The sequence below is a fragment of the Stomoxys calcitrans genome, chromosome 1, assembly GCF_963082655.1.
Source record: "Stomoxys calcitrans chromosome 1, idStoCalc2.1, whole genome shotgun sequence".
Lineage (NCBI taxonomy): Eukaryota > Metazoa > Arthropoda > Insecta > Diptera > Muscidae > Stomoxys > Stomoxys calcitrans.
The window spans coordinates 52,029,673-52,051,315 of NC_081552.1; the positions used below are offsets into that span (position 1 = coordinate 52,029,673).

The 21,643-nt window shown below is 36.3% G+C and overlaps 1 protein-coding gene across 1 annotated transcript; it reads left to right on the forward strand.

Annotated features, from left to right (window-relative positions):
* The first annotated feature begins 1,771 nt into the window (after nt 1-1,771).
* Nucleotides 1,772-15,497, forward strand: LOC106090367 (protein commissureless 2). The gene is made up of 2 exons (XM_013256530.2): nt 1,772-2,650; nt 14,584-15,497. The coding sequence occupies exons 1-2, from the start codon at nt 2,101-2,103 to the stop codon at nt 15,072-15,074; spliced, it is 1,041 nt and encodes a 346-aa protein (XP_013111984.1). The 5' UTR covers nt 1,772-2,100; the 3' UTR covers nt 15,075-15,497.
* Nucleotides 15,498-21,643: the final 6,146 nt, after the last annotated feature.

Below are 21,643 nucleotides of genomic sequence, written 5' to 3' on the forward strand. Positions count from 1 at the left end.
GATGTTTTTGGGGAGAGACGGCCCCCAAATAATTGGTCCCATACTTGGATATCAGATTCAAATTCTACACCCAAATACCTTTTATTTAAGGCCCATAATCCCATGGTCAGTTAATAAGTCCTGTTTGGGGGGTGTTTTGGAGAAGGAGTGGACTCCCAGAAACGTGGTCCTACATTTGGATATTAGATTCGTATTCTACTCGCAAATACCTTTTATTTGAGCCCCATATTGCCATGGTCGGTTAATATGTCCGATTTAGGGGTGTTTTGGGGGTTAGGGTGGTCCCCCAAACACTTGGTCCGACTATTGGAGATCAGATAAGTTTTCCTTATTCTAAACACCTTTCATTTGAGTCCCATATTGTCGTGATTGGTCTAAATATATGTTTGGTAGGTTTTAGGGTGGGGCGGCCTTTTTTTACTTTTAGGGTACTGCATGAGAGCACACAAAATTTCGCTTAAATCGCACCACCCATCTCCGAGATCTGGCGTTTCTAAAAATTAGGGTAAGGGGGAGGGTAATTTCGGCACATTAAAGCATAATGAAAGTTTTATTCTCATAAAATATTTTTTTTACAAAATATTCTACAGAAATATAATTTGAACAATTTTTTAATGGCCCATGGATTATTTCTTTCTTTTCTTAGGCTCTTTTTCATTTCTTAATTATTATTTATTTTTTCGAAAAGTCTCAAATTCTAATCAAATGCAAATTTTCTTTTTTAAACAAAGGAAAACCAACATTTCTTCATATACCCATAGGTATAGACAAACATTTGCCATAAATAATGATAATTTTACCAAAGAATCAATCGCATGGAGAATATAGCAAAACAATTGAGACAAAAGCCAGAGAAGATCCTTCGCTCAATTAAATCCCATTGTCCAGTAACAAGAGAAATTAAAACTCAGACAAAGAGCTAAGAAATATTAAATCCCTCAAGACAATAAGCAGAACGATTTCATTTTAAAACGATAAAACCCCCCTACATCACTACACAATTACAGAACATATGTAGGTTTAGAAACGGACTAATGCAACGGACGAGGTTGCAGAAAATAGAAAGGATCCTCATTTGTAATAAGAGATGGAGGCTAAGAAATCTAAAACCTTGCTCAAACGAAGATGCTATTGTTGGCTCTAAGGCTCCTAGCAAGACATACAACATGTGCGTGAGAAATGAGAGAATTTTTAAGGGTGTTTTTTTTTTCCCTCAAAGGTCTTTGTTGCTGTTTACGGCAATTAGAGGCCCATGATGCGTGAGCATTTACATTTTACGCATGCGCACATCATTTCCCAGCCTTAGGCCTTTTGAAATTAGGGGAGAGTTTTGGGTATGGGTTAAAATGTTGTCTTGCTGTCTTGACATTTAAATAAATGGGAAGAAGCTCAAGATGTTAGCCGGAGCGTAACCAAGCATCAAATGAATACCGGTTGGTTTTATAAACCTTTGGTAAGCCATTTGGTTTGCTAGAGAGAATGCTGGCACTCCATGTTTTGGAAAACAAAAAACAATAATGGTAAAAAGCATTTTTTGAGCATAAAAGCAAAAGCAGAGAGTGAGCAGGAGAATTTTTAGAGATTGAGAGAGTGAGCATTCATAGAATGCTTTAATCTTTTACAATGGCAGATTCAATTATTTTTATTCTCTCTGCCTCTTTATGACTTCTCTCTCTCTCTCTCTCTCTCTCTCTCTCCCTATTGTTTTTGTTATTTTGTCTTGATAAACGATCTTTTGCTTGCAATATCTGCTGCCTCAGACTTTAGTTTATGACGAGAATTTAGCGACTCTAGACGTGCCTTTGACCATTGCTCGCCTTAAAAAGCCTGTTTTGTGTGTGTTTCCGTATGATTTCTTTTATACGTCAGCCTTAAACAGCGTAAAACATTAAAAAGTCAATACAAGAAAAGAAGAAAAAATTTTATTTATTTAACTACAGTTATAAAAAGAAGAAAAAAAGATACCCAAAAGGAAAGATAAATAAAAGAAATAAGAGAGAGAAAAAAAATAAATAATTATAAATAAATACCTATAGTGAAAGTCTGCCGATAAAGATAACCAAAGGCAAGCAAAAGACAAAAACAATTATAAAATCCACCATGGAGAGAATAATACGCTCATTAAATTACGGTCTGCAATTCGATCAAGACGCCCAGCATATCTTGGAAAATAGCCATACACCGATCATCGCCACCCCTAACTCCAACGTCATAGCCTTGACCTCAACACCATCTATCATTGGATTGGATACCTCGGCTCATGCCTCAGCGGTCATACCCAGTCACACGCCCACCACCACCAGTGATTTTTTGCAAAAATTAGGAGCTACCATTATCAATTCCATACAATTGCAAACTGCGCCTCTCCATACGTTAGCTTCTTCAGCATCTTCATCGTCATCCTCCTCCTCATCGCCTTTGCTCACTGCTGAAGCCCTGGGCTCGGACAATATGGATTTTGTAGGGCTATCGCCTCAACATGTGGTCATCGATAGCCAAAGTTATGATGAGCTGCAAAAAATAGTGGAACATGATCAGCTCATGAATGAAGTATGGATTGGCATTGTCTTGATATTGATTTTGATATCCATGATCTTTTGCTTTTGTTCCTGTTTTCTATATCATCAGTTTCGTGTGTGGAAAAGAAATTGTAAGTATTGAAAATAACTTAAAAAAAAAGAAAGTGAAAAATGCTTAAAGCCATAAGGGTTTCTACGAATATTTGTGCAAAATTTGTTTTTATTATATTAGACAAGCTGTTTAAAATTCTTTAAGCCCTGCCATGACCAAAACTAACCAAGAGAAATTAAAAGTTATGGGCCCCATGATTTTTTTTTTATTAGGCCATAAGCCATTGAAGTTGACCAAAAACGGAAGTGAAATGACACGCAACGACCCGAAGTGTTTTTACAATGATTTCAGTAAAAAAATATTTTTGAAAAATGAGAAAATAGAAAATAAAATGACTAAAAACCTTTTATAAAATTAAATAGAAGCTCAATAAAATATCTAAAAAATTTATTCAAAGTCATGAAATATTAGAAACACGATTTTTTGTTTGTGGTGAAGTGCAGTGACAAGTTGTTAAGGCACATATTAAACAAACAATAAGTTAAAATATAAAATTTATTGCATTCAAAATTAAAATAACATCAAATAAAATACAACAAAACAATACAAAATAAAACAAAATAAAATAAAATAAAATAAAATAAAATTAAATTAAATAAAACAAAATAAAATAAAATAAAATAAAATAAAATAAAATAAAATAAAATAAAATAAAATAAAATAAAATAAAATAAAATAAAATAAAATAAAATAAAATAAAATAAAATAAAATAAAATAAAATAAAATAAAATAAAATAAAATAAAATAAAATAAAATAAAATAAAATAAAATAAAATAAAATAAAATAAAATAAAATAAAATAAAATAAAATAAAATAAAATAAAATAAAATAAAATAAAATAAAATAAAATAAAATAAAATAAAATAAAATAAAATAAAATAAAATAAAATAAAATAAAATAAAATAAAATAAAATAAAATAAAATAAAATAAAAAAAAAAAACAAAATAAATAAAAATCAATTGTACAAGTAAAAGCGTGTTAAGATCAGTCGGGCCGAATCTTGGATTCTGCCGAAATTTATACAAAACAAATTTAGTTGAAGGGAATAATTTTTTTCTACATATCAAACTTCTGCATAACCAGCAAAAATTAAAGCTTCTATGAACCGAACAAGAATGATCGAGAGACCGGCTTACATGGAAGGGTATCAGGTTATAGACTGATTTGGATCGTATTTCGCACAGTTGTTGGAAGTCGTAGCAAAACACAGCATGCCAAATTTCAGCCTAATCGGACAAAAAATGTGGCTTTTAAGGGCTCAAGAAGTCAAATCGGGCGATCGGTTTATATGGGAGCTAAATCAGCCATATCAATTTCGATCGTACTTGGCACAGTTGTTGGAAGTCTTAACAGTACACTATCTGTAAAATTTCAGCCAAATCGGACAAAAATTGCGGGGTCTAGGGGCTCAAGGAGTCAAATCGGGAGATCGGTTTATACGGGAACGTTATCTAAATCTGAACCGATATATCCCACTTGCAATCTGTGCAAAAGTGCAAGCGGCTAGCTTTACCCGTTCGACTCCTATCGTGATTTCGATAGACGGACATGGCTAGATCGACTCAGAACCTCGAGACGATCAAGAGTATATATACTTTATGGGGTCTTAGACGAATTATTTCGAGGTGTTGCCAACAGAATGCCTAGATTAGTATACCACCATCCTTTGGTGGAGGGTATAAAGAAACAAAAAATTTGTCACAAATCAGAAACATATATGAAAACACGTGTTTGTTAAATTGGCCATATAAAACACTATACTACAATGCGCGCTAAAAGTGTACCTTTCGTACAAAATTTCAATCAAATTAGATCAAAACTTAATCTTATAGGGCTCAAGAAGTCAAATCAAGTCATAGCTTACGTAGAGGCTGTATCTTATGATGGAACTATATGAGCTGTAATATGGAGCTGCTGTTGGCCTGTAGAAATGTACTTGATGTACTAAAATTCAGATTAAATGGTTCAAAATTGAGACTTCAAGGCAGCAACTAATGAAGTCATTTTGATGGATATGAGAGTTATAGCCAAAAAATAATCGATATGTCCCATTCGAGGTAGCAGTCGTCGACAATGTTATGTGCCAGCAGAAGGTTAGCTTATAGTCATTATTTGTTGAAACACCATTATGATTTCGGATGGGCAGCTATGGCTGGAGCGACTGGATCCTGTGATGGCTGTGGATATAAAAAGAATTTGAAATTTTTTATTCATCGTTTTTAGTTTGAGATTTTGATTTGGGGTCGAAAGTTCATCTTAGAATTTTTCATAATTCCGTATGCTGGTGTAAAGATTTTGCTTATTTTGGCTAATTCTGCATCTAATTTTTTGAATTATGCATACTTTTTCTCTATTCATTAAAAGTTTAATGGTAAAAACAATAAAATTTTTAAAAGTTCATGAATATTTCGCTTTTTTTAAATATCTTCTTATTTTATGGACAAGAGTGCTTCTAGGAATTTCTAAAGATTCATAGTTTTAATATCATGTATGAAATTTCTCAATGGAAAAAGCCTAGTTAGCAATTTTTGTTTAAATATTCAGAACATAACTGATCTCTCCAACAGTTAATTATACTAATTTTAAAAACGTGCCATTTATAAATAACTTATTTATTTCATTAGTTCATTTAGTATACCTAATAATTTGGGTGTTAATGTAATAAAAAGCAATAGTCATATCTGACAGAAGTGATGAACAGTCATATCAATTTAAATCAGGTTGAAAATTAAAACAATTTTTTAATGTGTGCAGACACGTACGCACATATTTAAAAATTTTAATATATTAGAAGATATCACCATGTTTTTATTTTATAAAAATTACTTTTGTTTTAAATTTATAAGTAGTAAACCAGAAATACATGCTCAGCTGTGCCCACAATTAAATTACATGTTTGAGACCTGTGTAAAATTTCAGCCCATTCGAATAAGAATTGCGACCTTTGGGGGCTCAAGAAGTAAAATAGAGAGAACGATTTATATGGGAGCTGTATCGGGCTATGATCATGAGAGGATCCGTCGAACAAAATTTCAGGCGAATCGGATAGTAATTGCGACCTCTAGAGGCTCAAGAAGTCAAGATCCCAGATCGGTTTATATGGCAGCTATATCAGGTTATGAACCGATTTGAACCTTATTTGACACAGTTGTTGAAAGTAAGAATAAAATACGACTTGCAAAATTTCAGCCAAATCGGATAAGAATTGCGCTTTCTAGAAGCTCACGAAGTCAAGTCCCCAGATCTGTTTATATGACAGCTATATCAGGTTATGAACCGATTTGAACCATACTTGGCACAGTTGTTGGATATCAATCGGATAAGAATTGCGCACTCTAGAGGCTCAAGGGGCTCAATATTGCTTGGCACAGTTGGATATCCAATCGGATAAGATTTGCGCACTCTACAGGCTCAAGAAGTCAAGACCCAAGATCGGTTTATATGACAGCTATATCAGGTTATGAACCGATTTGAACCATACTTGGCACATTCGTTGGATATCATAAAAAAATAAAAAATACTTCGTGCAAAAATTCATTCAAACCGGATAAGAATTGTGCCCTCTAGAGGCTTAAGAAGTCTAGACCCAAGATCGGTTTATATGGCAGCTATATCAAAACATGGACCAATATGACCCATTTACAATACCAACCGACCTACACCAATAAGAAGTATTTGTGCAAAACTTCAAGCGGCTAGCTTTACTCCTTCGGAAGTTAGCGTGCTTTCGACAGACAGACGGACAGACATGGCTAGATCGACATAAAATGTCGCGACGATCAAGAATATATATACTTTATGGGGTCTCAGTCGAATATTTCGAGTAGTGTTATGAAATTAGTATACCCCGCATCCTATGGTGGAGGGTATAATAAAGATTTTAAGGGGAAAAACGTTTCTTCCCATAGGCTAGCGAATCCGTGCGAAGAACAAAATAGTTCTGCAAAAGATGTTTGTGTTTGTTGCTACTAGCATCGTTGGATAAGTTGGATTTGAATAAGGGAAGTAAGATTTGTTATGTTTTTTTATTGCGCTTATGAATCAAGTCGTCTTAAAGAGTCCTGTTCAAATTCAGATGTGTGCTTTGCAACTTACTCTAGTTGGAATGGTTGTAAAGCACCACGATCCATATGACATCTTCCGCTGATGATTTTTCTCGGTCGAAAATGAAATCGTGATACGGGAAACCAGTCAAATGCTTTTTAAGTGTTTTTTTTTGTATACTATTCTTTGAATAGAAAACATTAAACAATGGATTTAAAGATTTTAAAACCAAAAACAGAAAGCGCAAACAGAATTTTTTCTTAAATATATTCCCTACACCACTACTGTGGTACAGGGTATTATAACGTAGGGCATTTGTTTGTAACACCCAGAAGGAAGACCCATTGATTAATATACCGATTGAGTCAGAATCACTTTCTGATTCGATTTAGCTATGTCCGTCTGTCCATGTTAATTTGTGTAAAAACTATAGGTCGCAGTTTTTATCCGATCGTCTTTGAAGTTGGTACAGGCAAGTTTTTTGACCTAGAGACAAAGCCTATTGTAATTGAAAAAAATCTGTTCAGATTTAGATATAGCTCTCATATATGTGTTCGTCCAATTTGCAGTAATAGTGGAATAAAATTGGCATTTGTTACCCGATTCTCTTGAAATTTTAGCTGGAAGGTTTTTCTCTTGACTCTCGACATTACTGGTGAATTTTATGGAAATCGGGCAATATATATATCGGCCGCTATTTACTTCTATGGTGACTGGGAGCGCATTTATTGACCAATCTTGTCAACATTTTGTATAGCGCTTTCTCCGACGTCTACCACAGTATCTAAGAAGTTTTTTAAAAATCGATTCAGATTTAGATATAGCTCCCATATATATGTTCGGATTCTCTCAAAATTTGGCCGGAAGGATTTTCTTATGTTTTTTAATATTGTTGAATTTTATAGAAATCGGTGGAGATATATATATAGCTGCCATATATGTTTTTTGCCGGATTCTCACTTTTAGGGTCACTGCATGCGCATTATTGACCAATATTGCCAAAATTGTGCACAATTCTTTCTACCACAATATCTAAGAAGTTTGGTCAAAATCGGTTTATTGTAGATATAGATGTAGCTCCCATATGTACGTCAGATTTTGGCTAATTTGCAATAATATTGTCATGTTGTCCACTTAAATTGGTTCAGAATTAGATATAGCTGCAACTTTGTACCTAAAGGGTAGGTGTAGGTTTTTATACAGTCGGCACCGCCCGACTTTTGCCTTTCCTTGCTGTTTTAATATTATATCCAATTTTATATATTTTATTGGAAACCCAAAGGCTATATATAATAGTGGATATGTTTATTTTGCAGTATATGCAGGGAGTTTTTTTTTTGAATACAAATTATTTTCATTCTAAATCCTAGTTCTAGTTTAATGTGCCATAAATCAAATTCTAATCCAAAAGAAAAGTAAATAAATATGTTGTTTGTATATGAATGAGAGTACTAATATTAAACAATTGCCACCGATTAATTACCTTTCAAAAATTAAACCTGAAATTGTTCTATTAAGATACATGCTATACCGTTTATCATAATTTAGTAAAAATAAATAAACAGATTTGACTGGCATTTCTATTTCTATATGTATGTCATAAATGGAAAGCTTGCACACACACAACCAAGTCGCTAAATTCCATTGCAATGTCATTGCAGAAAATAAACCACAAATAAAGGTGTTAAAACATGTTTTCTACCATCACCGGTTACCGGCGTTTTTGTTTTAAAAATACAACTTAGACAAAAGCCAAATTCATAAGTCAAGTTGCTAATTAAGAAAGTTTTATTTTGCTTCGAAAACATAAATATAACATTAAATTAGGTGTGGTATTTTTTATTTATGAAAATTAAGTTAGCAGTTTTTAGAAAATTAAATTATTTATAGATCGTTTGTTTCTTGAAGTTATATTTATTCGGTTCTAAAATATATTTTCCATTTTTTATTTATTAAATTTATTTTGATGAAATAATTTTTTTTATACTCTAGAATTTAATCTATTTTTGTATAACCTCCACCATAGGATGGGGGTATACTAGTTTCGTCATTCTGTTTGTAACTCCTCGATATACTCGTCTAAGACCCCATAAAGAATACATACTCTCGATCGTCATGACATTTTAAGTCGATCTAGACATGTCCGTCTGCCTGTCTGTCGAAAGCGCGCTAACTTTCGAAGAGTAAAGCTAGCCGCCTGAAATTTTGCTCAAATACTTCTTATCTTATTTTTTATTTAATAGTCCTCTTTGTTGACTATGTGCGTTCAGGATCATGTTTTTTTGATTGGCGTTTATAACAGGGATAGCTACCAAACCAGTGATTGACCAATTTCTTTATTATTTGGCTACCGTTGGTGATTTTATTTATTCAAAATCAAATTTTTTTCCAAAACTTGGTCGAAAGGTTAACCTGATAGCAGTTCTGGGATTCATGTGCCATATAAACCGATATTGGATCTTGATTTCTTGAGCCGCTAGAGGGCGCAATTCTCATCCGATTTGGCTGAAATTTTGCATGACGTGTTTTGTTATGACTTCCAATAACTGTGTTTAGCATGGCGCAAATCGGTAGATAACCTGATATAGCTGCCATATAAACCGATCTGGGATCTTGGCTTCTTAAGCCTCTAGAGGGCGCAGTTATTTTACAATTTGGCTGAAATTGTGTACAACGGCGTCTCCCATGACCTTCAACATACATGCGAAATATGGTCTGAATCGATACAACTCCCATATAAACCGATCTTCCGATTTTGCTTCTTTAGCCCCAACAAGGTGCAATTTCTATCCGAATGAACTGAAATATTACACAATGACTTCACAATTCATTTATGTTCCGAATTGGACTATAACTTGATATAGCTCCAATAGCATAACAGTTCTTATTCATTGTTCTTTGTTTGCTAAAAAGAGATACCGCGCAAAGAACTCGACAAATGATATCCATGATGGAGGGTATATATGATTCGGCCCGGCCGAACTTAGTACGCTCTTACTTGCTTTATATTAATTTAATTAAATTAATTTATTATTATACCCTACATATCTAATATGTTTGGAAAATTTCATGAAAATCGGTTCAGATTTGGATATAGCTGTCATATATATCTTTCATCCGATTAGGACTTTTGAGGCTGTAGAAGCCAAAATTTTGCTGCGATCTTTACAAAATTTAGCACGAAGTGTTTAATTTGACGTCTACAATCGGTCTTGATTCAGATATAGCTCCCATATGTATCTTTCATCCGATATGGAATTTTAAGGATGTAACAGCCACAAATTCGGTGTCATTTCTACAAAATTTAGCAGGAGTTGTTTTATTTGACGTCCTAATATGTGTGTAAAATTTCATGAAAATCGGTGCAGATTTCGATATACCTCCCATATATATCTTTCATCCGATATGGAGTTTTAAACCTGCAGAAGCTACAATTTAGGTCCTATCGTTAAAAAATCTAGCACGAGGTGTTGTATTTGACATTTTCATATGTGCGTAAAATTTCATTTATATGAATACTGATTTAGATATATCTCCCATATATATATATATATATATTTCATCCGATATGAACTCGTAAAGCAGTAGAAGCCACAATTTTGCTCAGATCTCTACAATATTGGGCGTGAGATGTTTTATATAACTTCCCCGATTTATATATTGCTCCCATATATATCTTTTATCCGATAAGGCTGCAGAAATCCACAATTTTTGTTCTATCGTAAGAAAATCTTACAAGGTTCTATTCGATATTTCAATAGGTATGCAAAATTAAAGTCTGATTAGATTTCGAGATTGTTCTACCGTAAGATGAAAAACTACGTACACTAGGTGGTGTAGGGCTCCGCCCGACTTTTGCCTTTCCTTACTGGTTTTTCCTAATTTTGTACACAAGGGAATGCCCTCACTTAATGTCATAGGAACCCGGTGTGTAATTTGGTAATACTATTCAAAAAACAAGTAAAAGCGTGCTAAGTTCGGCCGGGCCGAATCTTATATACCCTCCACCATGGATCGCATTTGTCAAGTTCTTTTCCCGGCATCTCTTCTTAGGCAAAAAAGTATATAAGAAAAGAGTTACTCTGCTATTAAAACGATATCAAGATATGGTCCGCTTCGGACCACAATTAAATTATATGTTGGAGGCCTGTGTAAAATTTCAGCCAATTCGTTTAAGAATTGCGCCCATTGGGGCTCACGAAGTAAAATAGAGAGAACGATTTATATGGGATCTGTATCGGGCTATAGACCGATTCAGACCATAATAAACACGTTTGTTGATGGTCATGAGAGGATCCATCGTACAAAATTTCAGGCATATCGGATAATAATTGCGACCTCTAGGGGTCAAGAAGTCAAGATCCCAGATCGGTTTATATGGCAGCTATATCAGGTTATGAACCGATTTGAACCTTATTTGACCCAGTTGTTGAAAGTAAAAATAAAATACGTCATGCAAAATTTCAGCCAAATCGGATAGGAATTGCGCCCTCTAGAAGCTCAAGAAATCAAATCCCCAGATCTGTTTATATGACAGCTATATCAGTTTATGAACCGATTTGAACCATACTTGGCACAGTTGTTGGATATCATAACGAAATACTTCGTGCAAAAATTCATTCAAATCGGATAAGAATTGTGCCCTCTAGAGGGTCAAGAAGTCAAGACCCAAGATCGGTTTATATGGCAGCTATATCAGGTTATGGACTGATTTGAACCATACTTGACACAGTTGTTGGGTATCATAACAAAACACGTCGTGCGAAATTCCATTCCAATCGGATAAGAATTGCGCACTCTAGAGGCTCAAGAAGTCAAGACCCAAGATCGGTTTATATGGTAGCTATATCAGGTTATGGACCGATTTGAACCATACTTGGCACTGTTGTTGGATATAATAAGAAAACACGTCGTGCAAAATTTCATTCCAATCGGATTAGAATTGCGCACTCTAGAGGCTCAAGAAGTCAAGACCCAAGATCTGTTTATATGGCAGCTATATCAGGTTATGGACCGATTTGAACCATACTTGGCACAGTTGTTGGATATCATAACAAAACACGTAGTGCAAAATTTCATTCCAATCGGATAAGAATTGCGCACGCTAGAGGCTCAAGAAGTCAAGACCCAAGATCGGTTTATATGGCAGCTATATCAGGTTATGGTCCGATTTGAACCATACTTGGCACAGTTGTTGGATATCATAGCAAAACACGTCATGCAAAATTTCGTTCCAATCGGATAAGAATTGCGCACTCTACAGGCTCAAGAAGTCAAGACCCAAGATCGGTTTATATGGCAGCTATATCAAAACATGGACCGATATGGCCCATTTACAATACCAACCGACCTACACTAATAAGAAGTATTTGTGCAAAATTTCAAGCGGCTAGCTTTACTCCTTCGGAAGTTAGCGTGCTTTCGACAGACAGACGGACGGACGGACGGACGGACGGACGGACGGACGGACGGACAGACGGACGGACATGGCTAGATCGACATAAAATGTCACGACGATCAAGAATATATATACTTTATGGGGTCTCAGACGAATATTTCGAGTAGTTACAAACAGAATGACGAAATTAGTATACCCCCCATCTTATGGTGGAGGGTATAATAATTCAAGGTTATTTGATGTGTCAACAAAGCTTACATGCATACTTTTTTATACCCTCCACCATAAGATGGGGGGTATACTAATTTCGTCATTCTGTTTGTAACTACTCGAAATATTAGTCTGAGACCCCATAAAGTATATATATTCTTGATCGTCGTGAAATTTTATGTCGATCTAGCCATGTCCGTCCGTCTGTCCGTCCGTCCGTCCGTCCGTCCGTCTGTCTGTCGAAAGCACGCTAACTTTCGCTTGAAATTTTGCACAAATACTTCTTATTAGTGTAGGTCGGTTGGTATTGTAAATGGGCCATATCGGTCCATGTTTTGATATAGCTGCCATATAAACCGATCTTGGGTCTTGACTTTTTGAGCCTCTAGAGTGCGCAATTCTTATTCGATTGGAATGAAATTTTGCATGACGTGTTTTGCTATGATATCCAACAACTGTGCCAAGTATGGTTCAAATCGGTTCATAACCTGATATAGCTGCCATATAAACCGATCTTGGGTCTTGACTTCTTGAGCCTCTAGAGTGCGCAATTCTTATCCGATTGAAATGAAATTTTGCACGACGTGTTTTATTATGATATCCAACAACTGTGCCAAGTATGGTTCAAATCGGTCCATAACCTGATATAGCTACCATATAAACCGATCTTGGGTCTTGACTTCTTGACCCTTTAGAGGGCGCAATTCTTATCTGATTGGAATGGAATTTCGCACGACGTGTTTTGTTATGATACCCAACAACTGTGCCAAGTATGGTTTAAATCGGTCCATAACCTGTAATAGCTACCATATAAACCGATCTTGGGTCTTGACTTCTTGACCCTCTAGAGGGCACAATTCTTATCCGATTTGAATGAATTTTTGCACGAAGTATTTCGTTATGATATCCAACAACTGTGCGAAGTATGGTTCAAATCGGTTCATAACCTGATATAGCTGTCATATAAACAGATCTGGGGATTTGATTTCTTGAGCTTCTGGAGGGCGCAATTCCTATCCGATTTGGCTGAAATTTTGCATGACGTATTTTATTTTTACTTTCAACAACTGTGTCAAATAAGGTTCAAATCGGTTCATAACCTGATATAGCTGCCATATAAACCGATCTGGGATCTTGACTTCTTGACCCCTAGAGGTCGCAATTATTATCCGACATGCCTGAAATTTTGTACGATGGATCCTCTCATGACCATCAACAAACGTGTTTATTATGGTCTGAATCGGTCTATAGCCCGATACAGATCCCATATAAATCGTTCTCTCTATTTTACTTCGTGAGTCCCATTGGGCTCAATTCTTATACGAATTGGCTGAAATTTTACACAGGTCTCCAACATATAATTTAATTGTGGTCCGAACCGGACCATATCTTGATATCGTTTTAATAGCAGAGCAACTCTTTTCTTATATCCTTTTTTGCCTAAGAAGAGATGCCGGGAAAAAAACTCGACAAATGCGATCCATGGTGGAGGGTATATAAGATTCGGCCCGGCCGAACTTAGCACGCTTTTACTTGTTGTGATTTATATCCTTGAGTTTGCCCTTCGTTTGTTTTTCTTTCCCCCAAATATTTATCTTTTTTTGCACAATAACTTGGTAATCACAAAATTATCTTTATATGCCATGGGTAAAGCTTCCTTACATTTCAATGACTTCCTCTATATGATGGAGTTTGTATATAAAGCAGTCAATTAAATGTCAATGCTCCGTGTTTTTATGATATTTTGGGGGAAATTACGTTCTATGGCAAGAAAGTTATCGGTCACAATTAAACGTGCATATCAACGCAAAAAAGGTCAAACAAACAAATTCGCCTCGATTAGCAATTGTTGCTGATATGAAAATGTTAAAACACATAAATTTAATGGCAGAAATCAAAATAACAAACATTTCTTTTTAATCTCAAATGGAAAACTACGACACAAAATGCAAATGCTGAACATGCACACATACGCTGCGTTATTACCTCTACCCACTTTCAGCTGCAAAAGTCTTAAAAACAATGACAGCTGTCACCCTGCTAAGCAGACATTTCCCCAGATGCTCTACTCTCAAACAAAAACCCAGGCGACTGAGTAAATATTTTGCAGGCCTTGGAGAGAAAAAAGTGCAAATATTTGCATGGTAATCTAAAACCCCTAAAATAAAACCTCCCAAACATCCAAATCATAAAAAGCACAAATATTTGAGAAATCTGGTGGAAGATTAAGAGAGCTATAATTTTGTTAGTAAATTAATTAACCCCCTTTTCCTTATTTTGTTTATTTTGCTTACAGATCGCACCACAATGACCCAAAATGAAGAGGAGGATAATGTGAAAATTAATTTGGATATTGAAGATCCTGTGCCTGAGTATACCTTGGTTTCCGGTCTGCCCTCATATGAGGCTGCCTTGGAGTTGCTGCGCAAAAATCCCCAATCGTGTCTTATAGTGCATCCCAGTGTTTTCGAAATTTTCAATAGCAAAGAAAAGCCCAACGAAAGCCCCAATAGCCCTCCAGGCAGTAGCCCTAATAATGGCTCAGACCGGGTGACGCCCTCTGAAGCCTCCACACCTTTGCTGAGTGAAGCCATACACAAATCTCCCTCTGCCTTGATTATGGCTTCTCTACCCTCCTACCAGGAATCAATGGCAGCTGGCATAAGCCATGCCAGCCATCATCAGCCTCACAGTTTGACAAGTATTAGCCTGGTCCATGAAAAACCTGTGCAAATATATCAGTCTTCGGAGAAATCTCCCAAAACCAATCACAAAAATTCTAAGTGAACCAATTGCCTCTAAAACAAAGCACAAGTTCTACTTAAATTTGTATTTTTTTCGATTTTGTTTGGGGTATTTTTAACCCAAACTAAATCTATCCGCAAGACTGTGATATAAAAAGACAACATTGTTCATTATTTCTAAACTCAATCGAATGTTACTGCTCATTATCATTGATTTGTTGTTTTTTTTTTAATTTTTTACAACGATTTGTCATTGCTCATTCTGTAAGTGTATATGTGGCCAAATAATATTTTAGTCTTAAACTGTGATTAATCGCGTCATCAATATTTGGGGCAACTTTTTTCCCCCCAAATTATGAACAACTACTTAAATTATTTATTTTATACTCAATTCTATTATACTTGTATGTATGTAAATGAAACGTATACTTAATATGCTTAAATATGTGTTAACTAATTATAAGTTATTTAAAACAAAATGCATAAAGAAAAAAATATATCAAGAAATTTTTATGAAAATTTAATGAAAAGAGTTTTATTAACCAAAACGCAAAAATGTAGTTCAAAAAATATCTTTGTTCCCTTGGGAAAACTTGCAGTGGTGATGCAATCCTGAGATAAATCATATTCGTTTGTCGCTCCTTTTGCCATCTATAACCACACTACTGCCCTTGAAAGTAAACAACTAAAAAGACGTTAAGTTCGGCCGGGCCGAACTTTGGATACCCACTACCTCGGGTATATATGTAAACCACCTTCCGTCAAAATGCGGTGCAAAACTCATACCTTATGTCCCATAGCAGAAATATGTGGAGGCGCTTAACTTAACTCTTTGTCCCAAATTTCGGCAACATCGGACAATAAATGCGCTTTTTATGGCCCCAAAACCTAAAACCGAGAGATCGGTCTACATGGCAGCTATATCCAAATCTAGACCGATCAGTGCGATAATGCAGAAGTATGTCAAGTGGCTTAACTTAACTCACTGTCCCAAATTTCGGCGACATCGGACTATAAATGCGTGTTTTATGGGCCTAAGACCCCAAATCGGAGGATCGGTCTATATGGTAGCTATATCCAAATCTTGACCGATCTGAGCCAAATTCACGGAGGACGTCGGAGGGCCTAAGACAACGCAATGTCCCAAATTTCAGCAAAATCGGATAATAAATATAGCTTTTATGGGACTATGACCCTAAATCGGAGGATCGGTCTATATGGCAGCTATATCCAAATGTGAACCGATCTGAACCAAATTGACGAAGGACGTTGTAGGGCCTAACACAACTCACTGTCTCAAATTATAGCAAAATCGGATAATAAATGTGGCTTTTAAGGGCCTTAGACCCTACATTTGAAGATCGGTCTATATGGCAGCTATATCCAAATCTGAACCGATCAGTGGCAAATTGAAGAAAGATGTCGAAGGGTCTAAGGCAACTCACTGACCCAAATTTCAGCAAAATCGGATAATAAATGGGGCTTTAATGGGCCTAAGACCATAAATCTGAGGATCGGTCTATATGGCAGCTATATCCAAATCTGGACCGATTTGGGTAAAATTGACGAAATATGTCGAAGGGTCTTACACAACTCACTGTCCCAAATTTCAACAAAATCGGATAATAAATGTGGCTTTTATGGGCCTAAGACCCTAAATCGGAGGATCCGTCTATATAGCAGCTATATCCAAATTTGGACCGATCTGGGCCAAATTGACGAAGGATGTCGAAGGGTCTAGCACAAGTCACTGTCCAAAATTTCAGCAAAATCGGATAATAAAGGTGGCTTTTATGGGCCTAAGACTCTAAATCGGAGGATCGGTCAATATGGCAGCTATATCCAAATTTGGACCGATCTGGGCCAAATTGACGAAGGATGTCGAAGGACGTAACGCAATTCCCTGTTTCAAATTTCACCAAAATCGGGTAATAAATGAGGCTATTATGGGCCTATGACCCTAAATCGGCGGATCGGTCTATATGGGGGCTATATCAAGATATAGTCCGATATAGCCCATCTTCGAACTTAACCTGCTTATGGACAAAAAAAGAGTCTGTGCAAAATTTCAGCTCAATATCTCTATTTTTAAAGACTGCAGCGTGATTTCAACAGACAGACGGATAGACGGACGGACATGTCTAGATCGTCTTAGATTTTTACGCTGATCAAGAATATATATACTTTATAGGGTCGGAAATGGATATTTCGATGTGTTGCAAACGGAATGACAAAATGAATATACCCTCATCCTTCGGTGGTGGGTATAAAAAAGGAGGATCCGTCATAAAACCACCTTTTGTCTATGGGTTAGCAAGCTCTCATATATGGTAAAGCTCTCGAATAAACTTAAGCATTACCAAATTTTTAACACTTAAAAATTTGATACTTGAAATTTAAAATGCAAAATGAAACTGAAATAAATAAAAACGTGTTAAGTTAAGCCGTGCCAAACTTTGGATACTCACCAACATGGTTAAATTAACAATCTTCTTTTATTGGGTTGCCCAAAAAGTAATTGTCGGTAATATAGTAGTAATATAGTCGGCGTTGACAAATTTTTTCAACGGCTTGTGACTCTGTAATTGCATTCTTTCTTCTGTCAGTTATCAGCTGTTACTTTTAGCTTGCTTTAGAAAAAAAGTGCGCGAAATTTTGTTTACATTTGTTTGTTTGGCGTCAATTTTAATATGGGTACCACATGGAGGCCACCGTAGCGCAGAGGTTAGCATGTCCCGCCTATGACGCTGAACGCCTGGGTTCGAATCCTGGCGAGATCATCAGAAAAAATTTTCAGCGGTGGTTTTCCCCTTCTAATGCTGGCGACATTTGTGAGGTACTATGCCATGTGAAACTTCTCTCCAAAGAGGTGTCGCACTGCGGCTCGCCGTTCGGACTCGGCTTTAAAAAGGAGGTCCCTTATCATTGAGCTTTAACTTGAATCGGACAGCACTCATTGATATGTGAAAAGTTTGCCCCTGTTCCTTAGTGGAATGTTCATGGGCAAAATTTGCATTTTTACCACATGTATTGAAAGAAATTCATTTAACAAACCGAATCAACAATTGTCAACAATTGGACAAATTGAATACAGCCATCAAGGAGAAGCGACCAGAATTGGTCAATCGTAAAGGTGTCATATTCCACCAGGACAACGCTAGACCGCACACATCTTTGGTCACTCGCCAAAAACTGAGAGAGCTTGGCTGGGAACTTTTGATGCATCCACCAAATAGCCCTGACCTTGCACCATCAGACTACCATTTATTTCGATCTTTACAGAACTCCTTAAATGGTAAAACTTTCGGCAATGATGAGGCTATAAAATCGCACTTGCTTCAGTTTTTTGCAGATAAAGGCCAGAAGTTCTATGAGCGTGGAATACTAAATTTGCCAGGAAGATGGCAAAAGGTTATCGAACAAAATGGCAATTATATATTTGATTAAAGTTCATTCTAAGTTTTATTAAAAATGCATTTACTTTCTTTTAAAAAATCCGCAATTACTTTTTAGGCAACCCAATATAACAACTCCACTACCATACCCATTGTAATATGCAAATCGGGGCTGGTGTGGATCATATTTGATTGAGGTCACGAGACCTCAAGTCTCAAGAACTCTTATACAAGTCACAGTTTCAGCGAAATGGGGAAACAAATCCGCTTTTTATGGGATTAAGATCGTTAATTGAAAGATCGGTCTATATGAAAGCTATATCAAATTACAATATAATCTGATCTGAACCTTATGCTTGTTGGATGACGGGAGGCTTAATACAAGTCACTGTGTCCTATCCAGCACAATCGGGTAATAAATGCAGCTTTTATGGGCTTCAGACCCTTTATTGGCAGATCGGTCAGATAGTCCGATTTGAAAAATATTTGGGTCGGATGTTGGGAGGCCTAAAACTACTCACTGTTTCAAATTTCACCAAAAACGGATAAAAAATAAGGCTTTTATGGGCTTCAGAGCCTTTATCGGCAGACGGTCTATATGGCAGCTATATTTGAGTCGGATCTCGCTTTATCGGGAGATCGGTCTATAGGCAGCTATATTCAAATATAGTCCGATTTGGCCCGTTTAAGAACTTAACCAGAGTGCATAAAAAAGACGTATCTGTGACAAATTTCAGCTCAACATATAAATTTTTGAAGGCTTTATAGTGATTACAACAGCCGGATGGACAGACAGACAGACGCGCGGACATTTTGTTAAATCGTCTTAGAATTTTACAACGATCCTGTGGTTGTGGGTATAAACATTAAAAAAACGTTTTCAAGTTTTTGCCTGTTAGGGCGAGATCAGTAAAATTTTACAATTTTTGTTTGTTTCTCTTTCGAGACGAGCTCAATGATCCACACACCAACCACTATGGGACGCGTTTCGTCTTTGGTTAGAAGACTTTTCAACCATATTAGGTGTGATGGCTTCAAGGGTCGTGCGTTGGTATGTTGTATTTGAATCGTATTAATTGCGAAAACGCATCTATGATACAATTACCACATTAATCAAGCTCGACAATCCTGCTTATTAGCTGTACTTTTTCCAATGCATTTATATTGGGTTGCCCAAAAAGTAATTGCGGATTTTTCATATAGTCGGCGTTGACAAATTTTTTCGCAGCTTGGACTCTGTAATTGCATTCTTTCTTCTGTCAGTTATCAGCTGTTATTTTTAGCTTGCTTTAGAAAAAATGTGTAAAAAAAGTATATTTGATTAAAGTTCATTCTAAGTTTTATTAAAAATGCATTTACTTTCTTTAAAAAAAATTCGCAATTACTTTTTGGGCAACCCAATATTTGTGTAACGGCAGACATTCTGTCTGTGGTAACTTACACTTCTTCCGTACCACACATGATTTTGATCATCTGTTGGAAGTTGTATTGATGGCTTTGAACGCTAAGACAACGGCAATAGCTCACGCTGTTGCTCCGTGTGCCCAGGTTCGAATCCTGCCGAATTTTTAATTTTTCGTTTTTTTGCCTGTTGGGCGGGATCAAAAACAAAATTCTTAAAAAAATCCTTATATATACACGACTGTTTTTGAAGATATGGTTCAACAAAATAAATTCAAATAAATGTGAACCAAATTGAAACAAGTAAGAATGTGCTAAGTTCGGCCGGGCCGTATCTTATATACCCTCCACCATGTAAAGCATTTGTCCAGTTCTTTGCGTGGTATTTCTTTTTAGGTAAACAAAGAATCAAGAATAAGAACTGTTATGCTATTGGAGCTATTTCAAGTTATAGTCCGATTCGGACCATAAAGGAATTGAATGCTGAACATTGTAGAGGTCATTGTGTAATATTTCAGTCCATTCGGATAAGAATTACGCCTTGTAGGGGCTCAAGAAGCATAGTCAGGAGATCGGTTTATATGGGAGCTGTATCAAGCTATAGATCGATTTAGACAATATTGGATACGTATATTGAAGGTCACGGGTGAAGCCGTTGTACAAAATTTCTGCCAAATCAGATGAGAATTGCGCCTTCTAGAGGTTCAAGAAGCCAAGATCCCATATTGGTTTATTAGGCAGCTATACGAGGTTATGAACCGATTTGAAACATACTTACCACAGTTGTTGGAAGTCATAACAAAACACGTCGTGAAAAATTCAGTCAAATTGGATGAGAATTGCGCCGGCACGTAAAAGGCGTTAACTTCGGGGCCGGGCCGAACTTTGGAAACCCTCCACCTCGGATATACGTAAACCACCTTTCGTCACAATTTGGCGAAAAATTCATAATTCATGCCTCCATAGCAGCTGTATCGAAATATCATCCGATTAGGACCAAATTCGGCACGGACATTCAGTGGTCTAAAACGTACAAGTAATTGTTCAATTTTGTAGAACAAAATATTGGTCTTTTCGGTAGCTATATCGAAACAGAGTCCAATCTGAATCATATAAGACACGGATGACGAAAAGCCTAACAGCCAAGACTTTAAATCGAGATATCGGTCTATATGGCAGCTATATCCAAATCTGAATTGATCTGTGCCATATTGCAGAAGTATGTCGAGGAGCTTATCTTAACACACTGTTCCAAATTTCGGCGACATCGCACAATAAATACGCCTTTGATGGACCCAAAACCTTAAATTGAGAGATCGGTCTATATGGCAGCTATATCCAAACCTGGACCGATCTGGGCCAAATTAAAGGAAATTAAAGTGGAAGGCCTTTACAAAACTCACTGTCCAAAGCTTCAGCACAATCGGATAATAAATGAGGCATTTATGGCCCTAAGACCCTAAATCGGCGGATGAGTCTATATGGCAGCTATATCCATATCTGAACCGATTTGCCCATATCCGTCCGTGTGTCTGTTGAAATCACGCTACAGTCTTTAAAAAAAAGAAATATTGAGCTGAAACTTTGAGGTTCTTCTTTTGTCCATCAGCAACTTAAGTTCGAAGATGGGCTATATCGGACTATATCTTCATATAGCCCCTATATAGACTGATCCGCCGATTTAGAGCCTTAGGCCCATAAAAGTCACATATATTATCCAATTTTGCTGAAATTTGGGACAATGAGTTGTGTGAACCCCTTCGACATTCTTCTTCAATTTGACTCAGATCGGGCCAAATTTGGATATAGCTGCCAT

What these genes read in the sequence shown, in the direction of transcription:
- LOC106090367 (XM_013256530.2), top strand. Translation starts at nt 2,101, where the DNA reads ATGGAGAGAATAATACGCTCATTAAATTACGGTCTGCAATTCGATCAA. An exon ending in TCGTGTGTGGAAAAGAAATT is followed by an intron (nt 2,651 to 14,583) that starts GTAAGTATTGAA and finishes TTTTGCTTACAG; the next exon opens with ATCGCACCACAATGACCCAA.